Here is a 17,726-nt window from a genome sequence, read left to right as displayed (position 1 = left end):
CGTATTTTTTGTCTGTAACATCATGTTTTTCACAAGATGCAATTGTCTGAGACTCTGAGTTGAAATGATCCATACCACAACTCGCTACCATCGTCAACAAGCAACGAGAGCCTATTTGATATTTTTCCCTCTTCTATATACAAAAATTGAAAAATTATTAGTATTAGCCTATAGCCAATATTCCCTCAATACTACCAGATAAACAAAGGAAGAACAATGAATAAAAATAGGATTCAATTTTAAGATTGTCTTTGGATCTCATTTGCTACACATGAACAGTTCGCTAATAAATATATGCAAATAAATACAACATCGGGATTTTGCATGCGTTTGACTTGGTAAACATGGATGTTCATGTGGTTGTGTACTATTTGTTAATTTTTAGCGGCTGTTCATCGTTTAAGTACATTACTAAGACACAAAGCGATGGCAACTTATGTATTAAGGCAAGCAATTCACGTTGTACATTTTATTGTGGAAAAGATACCATAGATTTATCTGCAATAGATGGGACGGCAACCGAACCAAGGTATCAAAGCTTTAGCATGATGGAATAGTTGAAATAACTGCATAGTATTATTTCTTTATACATCTTAACGTCTAATGGGAAAGGAGAAAAAAGTAGGAAAATATGGCCGAAGATGTAAAACGTTTAAAACAGAAACTGAAGAAGCAAAGTGTTTCAAACATATACATATTGGGATTGGAAGTGCACAAATATGCAGAAATTTTATATCTATGAGTATGAGGTTTCCATTGCAGTTCATTTGCATTTTAACGATTCCGTTATTTCATATTTTGTCTTTTAACGATTCACCATTTTCCCATTTCTTGTTGCAGATATTCCACAGTTTTCTCAGTGGATTATTTAATTTTCCATTTCTACATCTTATTCTTAATTTTAATTACTTTCTTGTTCCCTAAAAATTCTAAAGATGGAAGGAAAATCACTGTCTTCAATGGATAAACAAAATTTGTTATGGAGGACTATCGAAAACGACCAATTAATCATTCATGTGAAAATTATATCTTTTACAGCTTTGAAAACATTCACGACAGTGTAGAAAATGATGTTTTCTATCATTGGAGTCCTTGTACAAAATTTTTAAAAAATTGCAGCTATTTAGTAAACGTAAGTATATAGAATTAGTGTAATGTTAAAGTTTTAGCGAATTTCAAATTTGACCATGTCAATGTTTACTTTGACGAATGTACACGTGCATAAAATTACTTAAATAAAACTTGTCGACAACTTTAAAGTCAGTTGTACCAAAGAATGGTTGGCTTCTGAGTTGATTCTAGAGTGTAGTTTACACTGTAAAGCAATTTGATTTTGATTGCTTTGTCTTATTAATTAACGGTTTTGTCTTATTAACGGTTCGATTATTTTGAGGTTTTCTTCTCTTTACCCTCCCTCTCCTAACCATGTTAACTTTTCTTGATTGTTTTCTGTACCAAACATATGAAACGTTTGGGAGCCAGTTTGGTGGCAAGCAATTTTGTAAATGGAATTGAGTTCTGACAACTTGTAAAAACAAAAATATTTTCTCTTTACGTGAATCAAAGAAAGCGTATTCAATTTTCTACTTATAAGTGTTTCAAATTATTTTATTTTCTCAAGCGAAATAATGAAAACAATTTTACGAAATTACGAGTGAAAAATTCAGGAGACTCGACGTCGTAAAGTTTAAAACATTACAGAGTGCATTAAGTAATAATGTTAACGATGTTATAAGTTTTCGGCTCTCGTCATTATTAAACCATTCTTGTGTTTGACGGCCGCTCATGAGATTTTTGTCAGCTAAACGGTATACATGAATGAATCGCTTTGTTTTGAGGCGATTTTTGCCAGTTTTTAATTCAGAACTACGCCATCTAATGTTGTTTTTATAGTAAATTTCTTGTCATGTTCATATAACTTATAAACTGTCTTAAAATGATAACATCTATAAATGCAAAAAAGTTTGTCGTTATCAAGCATTCACACTAAATTGTCACTAATTTTATCATTAGAGCAACTTTACCTGTTATTAAAACTTTTATAGAAAATATTACATAGATTATATATATTATTGTTTTAATCAGAAATTAGAATACAACTAGTTTAGTATGTCAGAAAAGAGCTATCACTTACTTTCCTATTATGCCCAACCACCTGGGAAAACGAAAAAAATGGTTTGTTGACTAGCCCCCTCCCCGATGGTGTGCATGATAACATAAGGTTTTCTTTTCAATTTTTTAGAGTTGGTAAAAACTAATTTTATTCACGCCATTATATTCTAGGTTTGTCGAGTGTTGGAAAGTTACAAACGTTCAGAAAATTTGGGAGTTAATGGCCCAACTATGAAATTTGATGTTGAGCAACAAAAATATAAATTGATATATATGGGTCCAAAAGATCACGTTATTGGTGAATTGTAGGTAGCAATTGTTACTTACAAAGTTGCAAAATCTCTTTTGATGAAAAGCAGGTCATTTATTCCATTTTTAGAAAAACGAACGTGTATATAGAATATGACAGTTCTAGTGAAGGTAGAACTAGTTTTATGAAGAACTATGGGAATTTCTTTGTGAGTACTTTTCAAAAATCATTGTTGAGCAAAGTGAATTAAAACAAGATGAATAATTAGATTAAGTTTCGTTGATCATATTACTCCACGATTCAATGGCCCTTTTTATCTTTTCATCTTGATTTTCTATATTCTTTGCATCACTTATTTACTACAATCATATGCCAAAATAAAACCTATCCCTGGGGAATAGAAATTACTCCTGTAGCCAGCTTGCTAGCAAGAAAGACATAAAATCCAAATTCATGTTGTGAGCATAAATCATAAATGTTAGTAAGCTTATTGGTTTGTGCAATTGATTTCAAGTTATAAAGTTTGTAACGTTTTCCGCTTTTTGCAGTTATTGCTGAGATAGTCCTTTCAACAATCTTAATATAGGAAATGACATTGTTTACTAAATATGCAACAAAAAGTTCTCGAAATAAGAAGGGTGATGATAGAAGATTAAGTGCAGGATCAATAGTTCTCATTGTGTAAGTATACTCTGTTTTCATTTCTCTTCACTTCGGGCGTACATGTCTTTTAGGCCTTAAACCATTGAAATAAAGTAGATCTATTTCAGTTCTATGGCTATTGTACCTGTTTATGGCAGCCTGCACTTTGGCAATGCCTTTTATGACACATATCGTTCATCATTCAATCTACAACATAAAGTACACTACAGAAAGTTGAATAGAAATTTGAATAAAAAGTACTCAAGACAAAAAAGTGGTCAATATCTGAATAGATAGAGCGCCGATGTCCAAAAACGTCATCTGAATTTTTTATTTTGATTTGCCTCAGCACGTTTTGCATCGTCGTACTATATCTTGGATTTGGTATTTTATATATGAAGTTTCATCGAGGTGCAGAAGGGATGGAAATGATTCCTCATTATTCCTTTTGGTCAGAAATTCCAGCGTTAGTGAAGGTAAAAATGTATAACATACTGTAAGTAATGTTTATTTATTTGTGAAACTGCATTAGTAATGTGTTAGTGTACGCTGTGGCCGTGAAGCACAAAAGAAACAAACCTTGTATGACGTTATTTGTCTGCTTGACTAACAGACCAATTCACCAAACGGTAGAAAGAAGTTAAAAAAAAACAATAAAAAGTTAACTATATTTTCAAACACTGCAGAAATCTTTGCCTGTGCTCGTAACCGTCAACGTTGGAGAGACATGGTAGCCCAAGCATGCATCATGCATGGCACCTGAACAGAACATATTTTCAAATAAATTTGTGTTTGTTGTAATCGAGCTCTTTCTGTATTGGAACTGTTATTACACAAAGTTAATCCTTCAACCTTTTCATTTCTTTCTTTTAGGATGGTTGTACATATTCCATTGAAACTGTTAAGACTTGTCCCTCGTTAGGCAGAAGAGATTATGAAAAAATATAATTATTTACGTATAATATATAATGAAAAAAGATCATTAAACTATACTGGAAAAATATTGTGTTTATTTCTAGCAAGAAAACTGATGTTCTGCAACAATTAAATAATCATTCACTCATATAGATTACTTTTATATTTCACACCAATCCATGATCTGGAAATTATATTAACTTATATGAAATATCTTGAAAATTTATCAAAACAATGATGAAAATTAATGTCTCTTTGTAGTTAAGTGTGTCGTGGTGAACCAAATCGTGCAATGTATGACAAGCAATTATTGAAAATAGTCAATTTTCTACTGTGAATTTATATGATATAATAACACCTCTTCATACACCATTGTATTTTTCTGCCTTTCTATGAACAAAAATAAGTGAAAGGGGAAGAACGTTTTACAAAGACTCGTGCAGCAAGGTTCTTTTGGCATACTACATTATAAAATTTTTTGCTAGCCTCATGTTTTGTGTTTTGTGCTGGAATTTCATCATCTAAAATTTCATCATCGTAGTCTAAAGCACATGTACAACGACATTCTAAAAATCTATTATTTAACAAATTATTGTGAAACGGAAGAGGTGCAACTGTTCTCTTTTGAATGCAAAAACGACGGAATATTTGACATGTTTGGTGACGTTTAGCTACAATGTAAATTAGGAAAAGTATGAAAATATTTTGTCAAAATCATCCACTGACCAATGCAAATGCAAAACAGTCGACCTCTCCTAAAAATCAGAATACAAATAAATATTAGATCTAGGATAACTCGACGTCAACTGTAGCAGATCATTTTTATTGCCAAATGAGAACTTTGGCTGAATTCTTTTGCTACAAATATACGACTATTGTTCGGCCAACTTAATTGTTTTTTTACTTATTATTTTATAATTTTTATTAAATAAATAATGTGAGTTTAGTAACATGTTTTTATGTCTAGTTCAACTGTTAGAAAAGTCTTTGAGCAGGGGACCGACCAAAAGCTTTGTTCTGCTCCCAGATTAGTGGGACTCTTAAAACAGTTTACATATAATTAAAATTGAGACATTTTTGTCACATGATTGATTGTCATTGTGTCATCGTCATTTCATTTTGTATTACAAACTTACAAAATGAGAAGAAAGTGTTTCAAGAAAAGCATCACCAAAAATGAAATTGCTGAGGTGTTTTGTGTCATTCTTCTCAACTTTGTGATCTCAGTTCACAGCGATTCAAGGGTTTCCTGCAAAGAAATGCCGTCATGTAAATTTAACTGTAGTAATATTCCCAATCACGAAGATATTTACGTTGACTTATCAGCATTAGTGAAAATGGAACATAGTCCTCTGTAAGTATGAACATGTTATTATATGTCTTCAGTTACTGCATTTGGAATCGGTAAAATTTCCCGGGTTTTAGCCAGGAGATAATAGGTTTTGATTACTTCCTCCCGACCTGCCACTTTTCATAATTTTCTCGCTGTTGATGAAGAGGTCAAGCAGGAATGAATAAATTTCTTGCTGCTATTTTATTAGTTGTCTGAATAGTGACATCTCGCTTGATTTTGGGCAATTTATGAAAACGATTTCTAAATTTCCTGTTTGTGAATTCAAGCATTCAAGCATTCTAGCACTTTACTTCACCTTATGTTTTGATTGAACTGCGCATGTCAAGTATAATTTAAAATGGCGTCAAAACGATTGCAAATTCAAATGCACGACAATACTTCTGAAGATGAAAACGAAAGTTATTGTTAATGTGCTACTGGATAAATTTATTATTTAGTATTACACATCTCATGAATTTATTAAATGGTTAGTCAAACTATGTAATCTTTCCATTATGTTCACAGAACCAAATGGTAAACACAGCTGAGCTGACAGCTTCAATGCGTTTATTTTCTTTTCAGTTTACCTATAGGCAACAGTGTGGTTCAAGTAAACAGACAAAAATTTATAGAACTAAATCTATTTTTGCACCGTGTAGTTTAAAGAATCCAAGTGAATAACCTACTGTAATGTAGTAAATGGTTTGAACCCGGGAGTATCGTTATATGTTTGTAAATGATGACTCTGAAGATGAGTCTGAATGTGAATGTTTGACTCTGAAGATGACTACCGCTAAGGTTGTCGAAACGTCAGTCAACAACAACAAAAACAGTCCTTCTCAGGACTTTATTAACCTGGACGATCATCATTTACAAACATATAACTACTGTAATGTTATAAATGGTACAAAATCTACTCCTGGCAATCTGCGTAAATCCTTCAAACATTTAAAACTTTCAAACTTGTTAGCCTTTGTGTTGCCTTTATTGTCAACCTTTCGTACAGTTTCTTTACATTTCGCTTGGGCTTGTGATTTCATGAGTCAGAATTTTTAATCATAAAATGTGAATATTTTTTCATTTAGAGTATTTATGATTCAAAAAATGTTTCTACTCAGATTATTATCATTATTGATCACTATCAAAATGGTGATTAAAGTGTAATTCAAAATATCCTTATTATTATAAAATGTATTTAAATTTAATATTATAGGTATAAAGATATTCCTGATGCTGATGCAAGAAAATCAAACATATTGTATGACTGGAGTCCATGTACAAAATTTGGAAAGACAACATTTACTTGTTTTAATGTCTTCGTAAGTAGCTTATAGTTTAATGTATTCAGTTGTGGATGTGTATTTACATTGTATTGATATGACTTGCTAAAAATAAACCGAGCTTAGCTCTGCTATGAATAATTGTGGCATATAGTAAAGTTTAGACACCAAAATTTCCAGTGGCATAGCCATTCCACAAATTTTAGTCCTCTTCTTATTTGGTCCTATAAATCATTTTTCATTTTAGTAATTGATTGTTTTTAGAGTATAGAAAAATTTATTTAGCATCATAGCAGGACCAAATATGCAGTCTGGTCAGGCTGCTAAAATTTTTTTAGTTCTATCGTAAGACATTTTGGTATACTATTGAGGTACTTTAGAATAAAGCACATTTCATTATTTATTTGCTGAAGTAGTAAATGTTTATTTCATGCTTGAAGAAGAATAGGAATCATGTGGACAGTAGTAATACAAAACAAATTTTTTACTAAAAGATCTAAGACTTCTTTCGTACCAACTAAGTTCAGAAAGTAACACAAAACATTGCTGCTCTGCAGTTGGTCCTATTTATTCACATTAGTAATCATAAGTGTTTGCCTCGCAATTGTATGTATGTATGATGTTGTCTGGCTGATTTTCTACTTTAACCTTCCTTTTTTTGTTAATTGGTCTTAATGAATGTTTGTAAATTTATCTGCATTTATATTATGTCACATTTCTGGCAGCATTTTAAGCTAGAAGTTTTTTCCAACATTTTATACACCCTGGTAAGTTGTTATTTGTGATTTATTGTCACAGTGAAAAAACATCTTTTTGAAGGTATAGTTATGTTACATTCATAGTACTCATTGAATCTTGTTAGTTGTAATATTTAGATTACGTAAATATTTGAAGAATATAGCTTTAAATGACTGCATAACAGGGCACATTGGCCCAGTGAGGAATAAGCGCCGCTGACACCTGATAGACTTTCTTATTTTACTGACTAGAAAATTAGAGGATACTGAAACTCTTGAGGTTTACAGAAACGTTGTGTTTCTAATTAAAAAATTAAACTTTTGAGGCTTACAGAAATCTCTTGTTTCTAAATATAAAACTTAAACTTTTGAGGCTTACAGAAATGCCTTGTATTTAATGACAACAACATAAAAAAAAGAATTTCTTTATTATATTCTCTAGGCATGTCAAAAAATTGGTTCTCCTCCATCCAGTTATCATAGTCTTGGCTCAAAACTTTCTGCTTTTTATTCAACTGACAGCAAACATTTTATTTTACAATACAAGTCAGATTTAGGCAGGTAATTACTAAAAAACATCAATAAAATTATGTAATTCACAAAGTGGGAAACTTTGAAAAGGCAATTTTGCCACCATTTAAAATTGTTGAAATCTGTTCTTGCACCCCCTACTTTATACACCCCACCTCATCCCCTGTTTGAACAAAAAATATGCTCTGCGTCCCGATTTAATAAAGTCATGAGCAAACAATGCTTTAAAAGAGAGACCTGTATGAAGTTGGAAACATACATCTGAAATGGCTTTATTAAAATAGTGAAGCACAATTATTGCCAAAATGTTAAATAGTAATAAATACAAAGTTAGTATTAGAAAAATTTTTACCAAAGCTTGCATTTCACATTTTTAGGCCAATAATCTTTCTTCAGAATATGAAGACATCCATTTTCTAAATCCTTCCTCTTTAACAGGCGAAGATGCTTAATTAAATTAATCACTAACAATCATTTGTAGATAGGACACAAATCTTAAAATATTATAACCGGAAAGCCATGAAATATACAAGCCTTTAACTAAATTAAACTAGGGATTCAAAGATAAAGCAGCAAAATTTCAAAAAGCAAATGTTTTTAACATTCCAGGTGAAAAGCATTGCTATTGTTCTACAGTCATGGCATTTTACTGACCGTCTAACTGAAATTAATTTTCTGAAATCTTGGCAATGGCTTAGAGTAGGTTATTTAGGAAATGAGGGGTTTGTGTTGAGAAGGAATAATATCAATCCTCAGTGTAGGATATGTGGTAGAGAAGTGGAGTCTGTAGGGCATTTGGCAAGTGGTTGTACTGGCTTAGTGCAGAGAATATATGATAGGATGGGTTTGAGAGTATTGGGAATTGTGTAAAAATATGAATTGGAGTGTCTAGATGTATGGTAAAAAGAGGTTCTGCATGAGATGAGAATATCAAAGGACTGCAAGGTAGAAATATGGTGGTATAGGAGTGTCGAAACAACACATAAAATGGAACATTATCATCTTGATGTTACTGTGTTGGATCGAGCAGCTCGGAGATGAAAGTTTGTTTATTTTGCTGTGCCGTGGGATATAAATGTAAGAGAAAAGGAGGTGAAAAAATATCTAATTCTCCTCTTGCAAAAGAAATAAGGATGCACAGTGTTTCAACAAATGTGATTCAACTTTTGATGGGTTATTAGGGGGCTGTCTCAAATAGGATAGTAAGTTATGTCAGAAGATAGGTACTCCAGATATCTTGAGCAGAATGCAAGCACCTGCGATAAATTGGGACACTCCAAATTTTACATTAAGCACTTAGTTTCTAAGTTCCAGATATGGATCCTAGACAAAGTTAATTTACACTTGCTAAATTTATGTTAACAGGTTGATTTCTTTACAGAAAAAAAATGAAATTATTAGTAGTAGTAGCATTATTTTATTGTTATTATAAGTATTATTTTTGTTCTTTTCAGAGTACTTACGGTGACGCTGAAGTACAAGAATGTTGATGTCAAACCTAAACATGTTGAAGAAAAGGGTAAAGAATATGTATGTAAAGTCAAAATTTTACAGAAAATATTCGTCGTCATTGACTGTGGCATTTTCGAAGAAGGAACTATAACTTTGGTTATTGAGTTGATGTCCATGTACGTCAACTTTTGCATGTCTTTCGTTATGTAGAAAGTAAAAACTTGGTAATTTTGATGTTTGCCCAAATATGTACTTATGTATTATTTCTTTTGACAAATGTTTAATTTGCCAAAAATATTATTTCTTTGTACAGTTACACTCTCACATCCTTTTTATGGTTATTGTCTATTTCGTAGGTAATAAAGCCCTAATTACGTATGTCAAAAGCTTTAACTGTATGCAAGTGCTTGCAGATGAAAAAACGTTTATTTCTCATGATTGATTTTACAATGGTTAACCTACTTTTTTAGTCGTTTTTAATCCGTCATTGACTGTATATTATTTTATAGACAATGATATTTTACACAAAATATGCCCCAAGAATTCAATATAAGGACGATGGCCATGGTGGTATTAGTGTTGGAACAATATTATGTATCATGTGAGTATTATGGGGTCATGTGTGTACTTTATGGGATCATTAGAGATTAACCATACAAAACAATTGCTATGAAAAATAAGAACTGTGCGAAGGACTGGTACATATTTATTGCTATTAGTCATGTAAGAAAATTAAAATGGATTATCACGTGACTTTATTGGCGTATTTAAGATTTCTGGTGGTCATTTTGTTGTACTTGGTTATTGGAATTGCATGGACACATAAACAAGGAGCTCATGGCAAAGAAAGAATTCCAAATTATGAATTTTGGAGAGAGATCCCTGGATTAATACAGGTTTTAATAAATCAAACGTTTTAATTATATTATAGTGATCATATATATCATGATGTCTAATTTAAATTCAGATGATCCAGAAATTTAATTTCTTTTTTAGGATGGGAGTGTGTTTTCAGTGAAAAAAACGAAAGAATGTTTTTTGAAATGTTTAAGGAAAGACAAAGGTTATGAAACATTGTAACATATCAACATTTCCAGGTGATTTTGCTGTAAAAAAATGTTTTAATTTCTTTTAAATACGTCGTTACTCGCTTCAATTCTGACTTGTGGATAGCGATATTCGTCCCCGAACACGACGGTCATCGCGGACATCATTTTTTGCTTTTTATTATGTTTATACAAATATTTTCTTTAAATGTGGATCTGGTGATTCTTTCTTCTTTTGTTTTTGTACTTACATCCTTAAGTTGCTCTTTTCTGTTGTTACAAAAACATGGTGATTTGGAGTGGAACCCACCATGTATCATATTATTTAACAGATTTTAGACAATCAAATATGTATGCTGTTGTAATTTAATTGTTCATTTCACCATCTTTAATGTTTTCAAAAAAACGTGCTTCTTTTTTGCTTTTATTTATTCATATCATACGAGTACAAGTGCGACATTCTGCCAACTTCATGAGTAAGTTTCTAATACGGAAGTTTCAAATGTTCTGACTGCAGCCAGGGGTAGATTTGGTTCTTAGTTATAAATTATGCTGTTGTGTGGAATGAAAAGAATCGGTTAGAAAGATGACAATCCTGGTAATGTGTGTTTAAAGGCTTGGCCAGTGTCCATTCATCAAATAGCCAATAATTTAATTCTGGCTTAAAAATTTAAAAAACGAGTAATTTACTATACTGAATATCCAACCAAATGACATCAAACAACCAGAGTAAAAACGTAATCGAGCTGTACAGAATAAACGACCTTTGTTCAAACACGATACCTGGCAACGATCTACCCAGAAATTGACATTCACAACTGCCAAACTTTGTATTAAACTGGTATATTGAGGTGGTGTATCTCATCTTGTCATAATTTGGGGAAAAAGAACGAGTGAATATATAGTTGTTGTAATAAATAAGTGAAGAAATATGTTAAATGGGAAGGATCAGAGGAGACGAGACAGATGAGTGGAAAGAAATGTTTCATGAAGAAATTTTTAATTTGTAAGATTCACGTATATAAGCAATAATATCTCGTACTTCGTAGTCGTGTAGATTAATTGCAGATCGTATCAAATTATCAAATCTTTTCAAGAACTTCTTTGGCTGCCCGAAAACCAGACTCAACAGCACCATCAACGTAACCACGCCAAGTTGATCCCAAATCTGTACCAGCCCAATGTATTCTGTACAAATAAAACAACAAAAACTACATCATTTAAAGCAATATATGATTTCTATAGTTAATTTTGTACCTTTTGAAGGGTTTTTTAAGAATATCACCAAACTGTGTTATTCCTCCTGGTGTCATAACTGCCACTGAACAACTACCACTCCATTCATCGAGACACCAATCCTATAAACACAATAAAATGGTAACGTTTTTGTAAAAGCTATGCGATCTTTAACAAGAAATCACAATGTCATTGTTTGCACATATTAGTGCTAATGCCACAGCCAATACCTTGATGGCAAAATCTAACGGATTCTCTGCTTTGCTACCAAAAAAACTTTTTAAAGTCTCCAGAGCTGCATGCTTTTTTTCTTCATCCTGAAGAAAATTTAAACTACTTAAAAATACAAAATACTTGCAATTTAACTTTAATTCTATGAGAAACTGTTTGAATTATCATTACATTGCATAAAACTTGTCTGTTGAAAATATTAAAAACATTTACAGACGCTAAAATTGTAAAAGTGTGTTGCTTTGATTTCAAATAAACGGTAAACATGAAAATATTCTTCTGAGACAAAAAAATGAGGGTATCTTCAATGAAACATACCCTACTTACAGAGGCGTAACTGGAACGTTAATTGGGGGGGGGGGATGTATATTCATATATTCATAAATTCAAATCACTTTCAAAAGAAATCAGTAGGGCACAGCGGAATATATGAATATGCACCCCCCAATTAACGTTCTAGTTACGCCTCTGCCTACTGAATTATGAAAACACATATACCGATTTAGCAGCCCAAAGACTTGCTCCATAGCCAGTAAAAAAACCCACAAGGGCAGGATTATTTTCAGACGTCACGGCATCTTTGACCAAACCAACAGGTGATGACATTGCTGACTCTTTTGAGTTTGTGTAACGAGTCAGCTGACCAGAAAGACCGGCTTGCCTCCAAAATGACGTTTTGTAGGTTGCAACAAATTTTGTGAAGCAGCCCATGATAATCTGTTGAGTCAATATACGTCTCTCGTAAGGCAAGGGAGGACTAAATTCAATCTTGTCTACATACAAAGAAATAGGAAAAAGTTATTGTTCACTCTAAGTTGACGATTAAAGTTACTTATGACGATTTTGAAAAGATTGTTTGGACTTTCTGCATAGTATCTACGTCAACAAGATTTTTTTTCGATTAATAGATTTTTGACTAACTTATTCAAAAATAAAACAAACTTAATTGCAATTTTTCCTAGAGGGTAAGAAAGTTATGGGACATTTTTATGACAACTACCTATTCCTGAAATGTTCAAGCCATAAAATAAAAATTTTGTTAAGAACATGTCTAGATAGATCGACTGAAATCAGAGGGGAGGAGGGGAAGGGTACACTGCCCTCCAAAATTTCTCACACTGAAATGTTACTTGATAGATCTACAACTATTAATTTTCCATTGAAAATCAGTCATTAAATCTCAATATTACGAACGTCGGAAAAGAAAACACATCTATGAGACATGTACCCGTTTCGTTAGCAGTTTCATATTTGTAGCTACAAAAAACACGTTTATTTAAACTCCAATAATCTAGGATACTTACCGACAAGTTTTGAAGGGGTAGCAATAATACAGTGTTTGCATTGAAAACATTTACCATTTGAAGTATGAACCTTCACCATATCATCATCCTTGAAATATTATACAAAACATATTTTGTCCGATGTATTAAGTCGTGCAGGTTAGATAAACAACAATTTTATAATTAAAAACTGTAGCCACAGCACTCTGAATTACATAAAACATCCAGCATTTCTTATATAACATTCAAATCATATATAATTACACTTTATTTCGGGTAAGATCAAGCGCTGAATTCGACAAATTATTAATCACATCATTTCATCCCGAATGAAACATTCTTAACAGTTATTGAAGGATAAACTGAACCAAAAGTAGACTGAATCAGTTCTTTCATATATTTTTATACCTGTTGAATACTTGTGACCGCATGTGTAAGTAAAATATTTTCTTTTCCAATTTCATTTTGTAACGACGTACAGATTTGATGCAAACCACCCTGAAGTATAGTCAAGAAGAGTTTAATAAAAATGTTCACTTTTTCAAACAAAATCTAAACGAAAAAAGTTAGAAAATCAAAATGATAATAAGCTACAATTAAAAGTCCTTGGAAACTCACAAGTGCACTTATTTTTCAAATTGAAAGCAAAACATTACAAAAACTTTTCAATTATGTTTAAGAAAGAATTAGTTGAACACGGCTGACGCAGTATTAAGTTGTTGTCAATTCATGTAGCCAAATATAATAAAAATTCAAATTGCTTTAAAAGTTCAAAATCAAATTGTTATAGTCACTTTATCTATGGATAATGTAGCCACTGCTCTCAACCAATCAATTTTGAGTACATTTTTCTATATTTCTATATGTTGGCATGTTTCTATATTTTTATATAAATAGCAACAGAGAGTCTTTGTTTTTTTCCCTGAGCAGAAACGTTTCAAATCCGAAAAAGCGATCACTATGGTAGTATAACTGTGGTCGTGTGCCTAAATTTCATATTGTAAACATCTTATATATATCATTAAAAATATATAGTTTGGGCATCAAAATATTTACACTGGACCAAAGAGTAGCAGACGAAAAAGTTTACCTTAACTTTCATTTCTTGTGTTCCACCTCCTAACAAACTCTGAAAACCACCACAAGTATTGCAAAAATGCAAGAAAAAGAGAAGGGAGATTTGTGATGGACTCAAACCAAACATAGCACTCACAGTTATGTCAAATATCTTTTTGGCGTCTGTTTAAAGTGAAAGAAATTGTTGTCATGAAGTATTTATTGATAAACAAAGACAGTTAAATAAGTCAACAATAGTCAAATCACTCACTAGGAAACTTGAAATGTACGACTATTCATGTTTGATACTTAGTTTCAAAACAAGGAACACTTTAATTCTACATTTGCAGCTGACTGAGCAACATTGCCTTCGCTATAGCTACTATTAGAATACTTGAATACTTGTAAACTTTGAAGTTATTTGGGCAAAAAGTTATGTAGGTCTCTGGCCCAAAGAAAAAGCATAAAAGGTAATGACCGTGGAAAAATAAATTTCTGAAGATTAAATTTTTCTTATGGATAAGCTAGAGAGTTGTGGACTCTATTGTTGGAATACATTTCTTGACGTAAATGAAGCATTGATTTTGTAGATTTATCAATTATAATTATTAAGTACGCCCTTACTAAGCCTGTGTTTATTTTTTTGAAAAAAATCATTTCTCTAACAATACCAAATGACTCTCATGCATGCAACTAAGTAGAAATTTCATATATTTTGTTAAAATATTTTGTGTTTCTAAACGTGTGTATACCCCTGGTCCAAAGAGTTTGATTTTTGAATGTCTCTACAGTCATTCCATCCCAGTCCTTTGCATTTGGTGCCTTTTCTGGTTTATCCAGCGGTACATGCTTGCACATATTTTCAATCTAAATAAAAATTTACAAATTTTTGGATTATTTGTCTGTCATGCTAGGATTTTTCAACGTTTTCATTTTTTAAAAAAATCCTTTGATCCGGATTTAGGGGTTAAAAAAATCAATGAAGCAATTTGAGATAACTCATGTGATGAGAATTCTCATAATTAATTTTAAAGAAACTGAGAAGTGTACGCAAAGCTTCTATATATGATATTTTCTGTTCAAAAATAAAAGTTTCTCCGGATTTTACTAATAGTTTTACTGAGCTTTCGACTCGTTGCTTCGAGCCTTCATCAGAATGAGGATATTTATTTACACGTGCTTTTAGCTTGGAGAAGTTTAGAGCGTCTAATTGGATTAGCGGGTGGATTAATGTGATTGGATGGGGTGAAATGCGTTGCCATAGGTTTTGGTGTATTGTTATGATATTTTCTCAATCTCACAGTAGGAAGAATTGCCATTCAAACGAGTTATGTTACATAAGTTTAATTTATCGTCATTACCTTCTTACAAGCAAGAAATATTTCCATAGATGTTATGAAACCAAGAGAAGACGTTTCATCGTCGGTACTTGTCACATCCCCAGGATTGATTTCTATCAATTTACTTCCTTTTGTATATTGTTTATAGGTTTGTAACTTGAATCTTTCGATAAGTTTACAAATATTATTTTGTCGTCTGTCAGTTGATCATATAATAAAAGTAAAAGAAATTGAAACATTGCATTTGTTAAAGAAAAATTTGCTAATGGTAATGGAACAAGCAACTGCTCGCATTGTTTAGTGACTTAGGTAGCTTTTCTACAAGTAGCTGTACAAAAAGTAAATTGTGAACGTAATTTTTTGTCATAAAATTTAAAGCGCAGTCAAAACGAAATCATGCCTTGGGAAAATGTGTCTAGGTCAAAAGCGACAACGAATTCTTCTACAAAAATGCAACGGTGTGGTACTTTAGGTAGACTGTTATGATTTTATCACAAGTCGCTTAATTAATGGGTTTTCATCCTTACCTACAAACCCATTGACCACCTAAGTCAAACAATTCTTTTTTGCCATTTTGGACGTTTAAAGAAACTGGACACAAGCGACCTCCAACTCGATCTAAACAAAGAAACACACTACAGTCGTGAAACACATTACGAGTCGTCAAACTTTTCCAATTGTTTGTTACATAACTCTTGTGAGGATTTTGCTTGTACGACATTGAATGCCATTTAAAAAAGAAGACTAAGGCTCATAGTTGGGCAACTTTTCAAGAACACGAAGAGCACTTCCCAAAATTTCCAGATAAATGAGATTAAAGAAGAGGGAGAGAAAAGACTAAGGCTCATAGTTGGGCAACTTTTCAAGAACACGAAGATAAATGAGATTAAAGACAGAGGAGAGAGAAGACTAAGGCTCATAGTTTGGCAACTTTTCAACAATAAGAGCACTTCCAGATAAATGAGATTAAAGACAGAGGGAGAGAGAAAGAAGACTAAGGCTCATAGTTGGGCAACTTTTCAACAATACGAAGAGCACTTCCCAATATTTCCAGATAAATGAGATTAAAGACAGAGGGAGAGAGAAAGAAGACTAAGGCTCATAGTTGGGCAACTTTTCAACAACACGAAGAGCACTTCCCAATATTTCCAGATAAATGAGATTAAAGACAGAGGGAGAGAGAAAGAGAAAGCAAAACTCTGGAATGAAATGAAGTGCCTGGAAACAGAACGATAAGTACTTTGCTAATATTAGCAATTGTGAGAGACGTAACGATATCTAACTAAAGAGTAGGGCGAAACTAGAACGTTAATTGGGGTATGCATTCATATATTTAGCTCTGTCCTGCTGATTTATTTTGTTTGCGATGTTAATTTCAAAAGAAGTCAGCAGGGCAGAGCTGAATATATGAATATTTACCCCACAATTAACGTTCTAGTTTCGCCCATGCTAAAGAGTATAGAGTCATTTACTTTAAAGGCCCGTTGTTGACGTAACAGAAGGAAAAGTACTGGAATAGTGAACTAGGGAAAGCGCTCAACGTGTCAGCGGATAACAATAGGTCTTTTATTAGCCCACCAGCATGGCGGATTGGCGGAAACGTTACAGAAATAGCAACTGACACAACCCAAAATTTAAAATAAGATAGCGCCGGGGCAGGGAGACAGCAGCCAAAACACTAAGAGCACTCATTAGAAATAGTTTTTTAAATAGAACCATCCAAGAGATGCAGAAGGCTTGTAGTTGCTTAGCTGTTTTGCTTCAAACCTTCAACATTGCCTTAATTATATTCCAACTACAATGCAAGCAAACCTCGTCTTGATTTCGAATTTAGCGTAGCGACTTACCCTAAATTATGTAATTTAAGACCTTGGAAAAAACCTGAAATCATATATTATTACTGTCCGACAATATAACCGTCAACAGAACATTATATTAATTCTATCGTACCTCTTGCCTCTAACACTATAATTTTACAGTTATGTCTTTTCTTGCTAATATCATAAGCCGCCGTTAATCCAGATACTCCGGCACCAATGACTGTTACATCGCATGAATATGCTTCCATTTCCTAACGTTTTTTTCTGCAATACATAACGTCGCAGAATAAAGGCTAAAGAACAATAACCTTTTTATATAAATACACGTAAACTACTCATTATCATTTATAATCATATGCAATATGCAAAAGCCCGGTTGTATAAACTTCATAGAAGAACAGCCTGCATATGTAGCGGATATGATATCGTCCTCTGATAAGATCAAAATCAACTCTCTTCCAA

The 17,726-nt window shown here is 32.5% G+C and overlaps 3 protein-coding genes and 1 long non-coding RNA gene across 5 annotated transcripts; 2 read left to right on the top strand and 2 right to left on the bottom strand.

Moving 5' to 3' along the window:
• Positions 1–305: 305 nt before the first annotated feature.
• On the top strand, positions 306–4,288 carry LOC124440109. Its single transcript, XM_046990431.1, has 7 exons — positions 306–529; positions 1,039–1,132; positions 2,284–2,417; positions 2,492–2,570; positions 2,949–3,043; positions 3,354–3,480; positions 3,878–4,288. The coding sequence occupies exons 1-7, from the start codon at positions 345–347 to the stop codon at positions 3,950–3,952; spliced, it is 789 nt and encodes a 262-aa protein (XP_046846387.1). The 5' UTR covers positions 306–344; the 3' UTR covers positions 3,953–4,288.
• A 185-nt stretch (positions 4,289–4,473) lies between these two features.
• LOC124440110 lies at positions 4,474–5,552 on the bottom strand. Its single transcript, XR_006946562.1, has 2 exons — positions 5,381–5,552; positions 4,474–5,168 (listed from the first exon to the last, which is right to left on the bottom strand). It is a non-coding gene; the product is annotated as an uncharacterized LOC124440110 (long non-coding RNA).
• Positions 5,012–10,521, top strand: LOC124440108. 2 transcript variants are annotated; one of them, XM_046990430.1, is made up of 7 exons: positions 5,012–5,273; positions 6,466–6,571; positions 7,712–7,830; positions 9,255–9,330; positions 9,762–9,853; positions 10,025–10,148; positions 10,249–10,521. In XM_046990430.1, the coding sequence occupies exons 1-7, from the start codon at positions 5,059–5,061 to the stop codon at positions 10,330–10,332; spliced, it is 816 nt and encodes a 271-aa protein (XP_046846386.1). In that variant the 5' UTR covers positions 5,012–5,058; the 3' UTR covers positions 10,333–10,521. The 2 variants fall into 2 exon arrangements, 1 of the variants encoding a protein (XP_046846386.1); XR_006946561.1 differs by lacking the exon at positions 5,012–5,273 and adding an exon at positions 5,613–5,739.
• Positions 10,522–11,281: 760 nt separating this feature from the next.
• LOC124440107 (probable flavin-containing monoamine oxidase A) lies at positions 11,282–17,602 on the bottom strand. The gene is made up of 11 exons (XM_046990428.1): positions 17,395–17,602; positions 15,972–16,062; positions 15,466–15,640; positions 14,857–14,971; positions 14,139–14,287; positions 13,457–13,546; positions 13,070–13,157; positions 12,264–12,538; positions 11,765–11,851; positions 11,556–11,656; positions 11,282–11,486 (listed from the first exon to the last, which is right to left on the bottom strand). The coding sequence occupies exons 1-11, from the start codon at positions 17,510–17,512 to the stop codon at positions 11,381–11,383; spliced, it is 1,395 nt and encodes a 464-aa protein (XP_046846384.1). The 5' UTR covers positions 17,513–17,602; the 3' UTR covers positions 11,282–11,380.
• Positions 17,603–17,726: the final 124 nt, after the last annotated feature.

The sequence above is a fragment of the Xenia sp. Carnegie-2017 genome, unplaced genomic scaffold, assembly GCF_021976095.1.
Source record: "Xenia sp. Carnegie-2017 unplaced genomic scaffold, XeniaSp_v1 HiC_scaffold_2, whole genome shotgun sequence".
In the NCBI taxonomy this organism is placed as follows: Eukaryota; Metazoa; Cnidaria; class Anthozoa; order Malacalcyonacea; family Xeniidae; genus Xenia; species Xenia sp. Carnegie-2017.
Note: the sequence above shows the minus strand (reverse complement) of the source record. Positions and strands in the feature narration are given on the sequence as shown.

Coding starts and splice junctions, on each gene's coding strand:
- LOC124440109 (XM_046990431.1), top strand. CDS start 345: ATGGATGTTCATGTGGTTGTGTACTATTTGTTAATTTTTAGCGGCTGT. Junction 2,418..2,491: donor GATCACGTTATTGGTGAATT/GTAGGTAGCAAT, acceptor TTCCATTTTTAG/AAAAACGAACGTGTATATAG. Junction 2,571..2,948: donor AGAACTATGGGAATTTCTTT/GTGAGTACTTTT, acceptor ATCTTAATATAG/GAAATGACATTGTTTACTAA.
- LOC124440107 (XM_046990428.1), bottom strand. CDS start 17,512: ATGGAAGCATATTCATGCGATGTAACAGTCATTGGTGCCGGAGTATCT. Junction 14,972..15,465: donor TATTTCTTGCTTGTAAGAAG/GTAATGACGATA, acceptor ATTTTTATTTAG/ATTGAAAATATGTGCAAGCA. Junction 13,158..13,456: donor CGGTCACAAGTATTCAACAG/GTATAAAAATAT, acceptor TAATATTTCAAG/GATGATGATATGGTGAAGGT.
- LOC124440108 (XM_046990430.1), top strand. CDS start 5,059: ATGAGAAGAAAGTGTTTCAAGAAAAGCATCACCAAAAATGAAATTGCT. Junction 5,274..6,465: donor AAAATGGAACATAGTCCTCT/GTAAGTATGAAC, acceptor TTAATATTATAG/GTATAAAGATATTCCTGATG. Junction 6,572..7,711: donor TTACTTGTTTTAATGTCTTC/GTAAGTAGCTTA, acceptor TATATTCTCTAG/GCATGTCAAAAAATTGGTTC.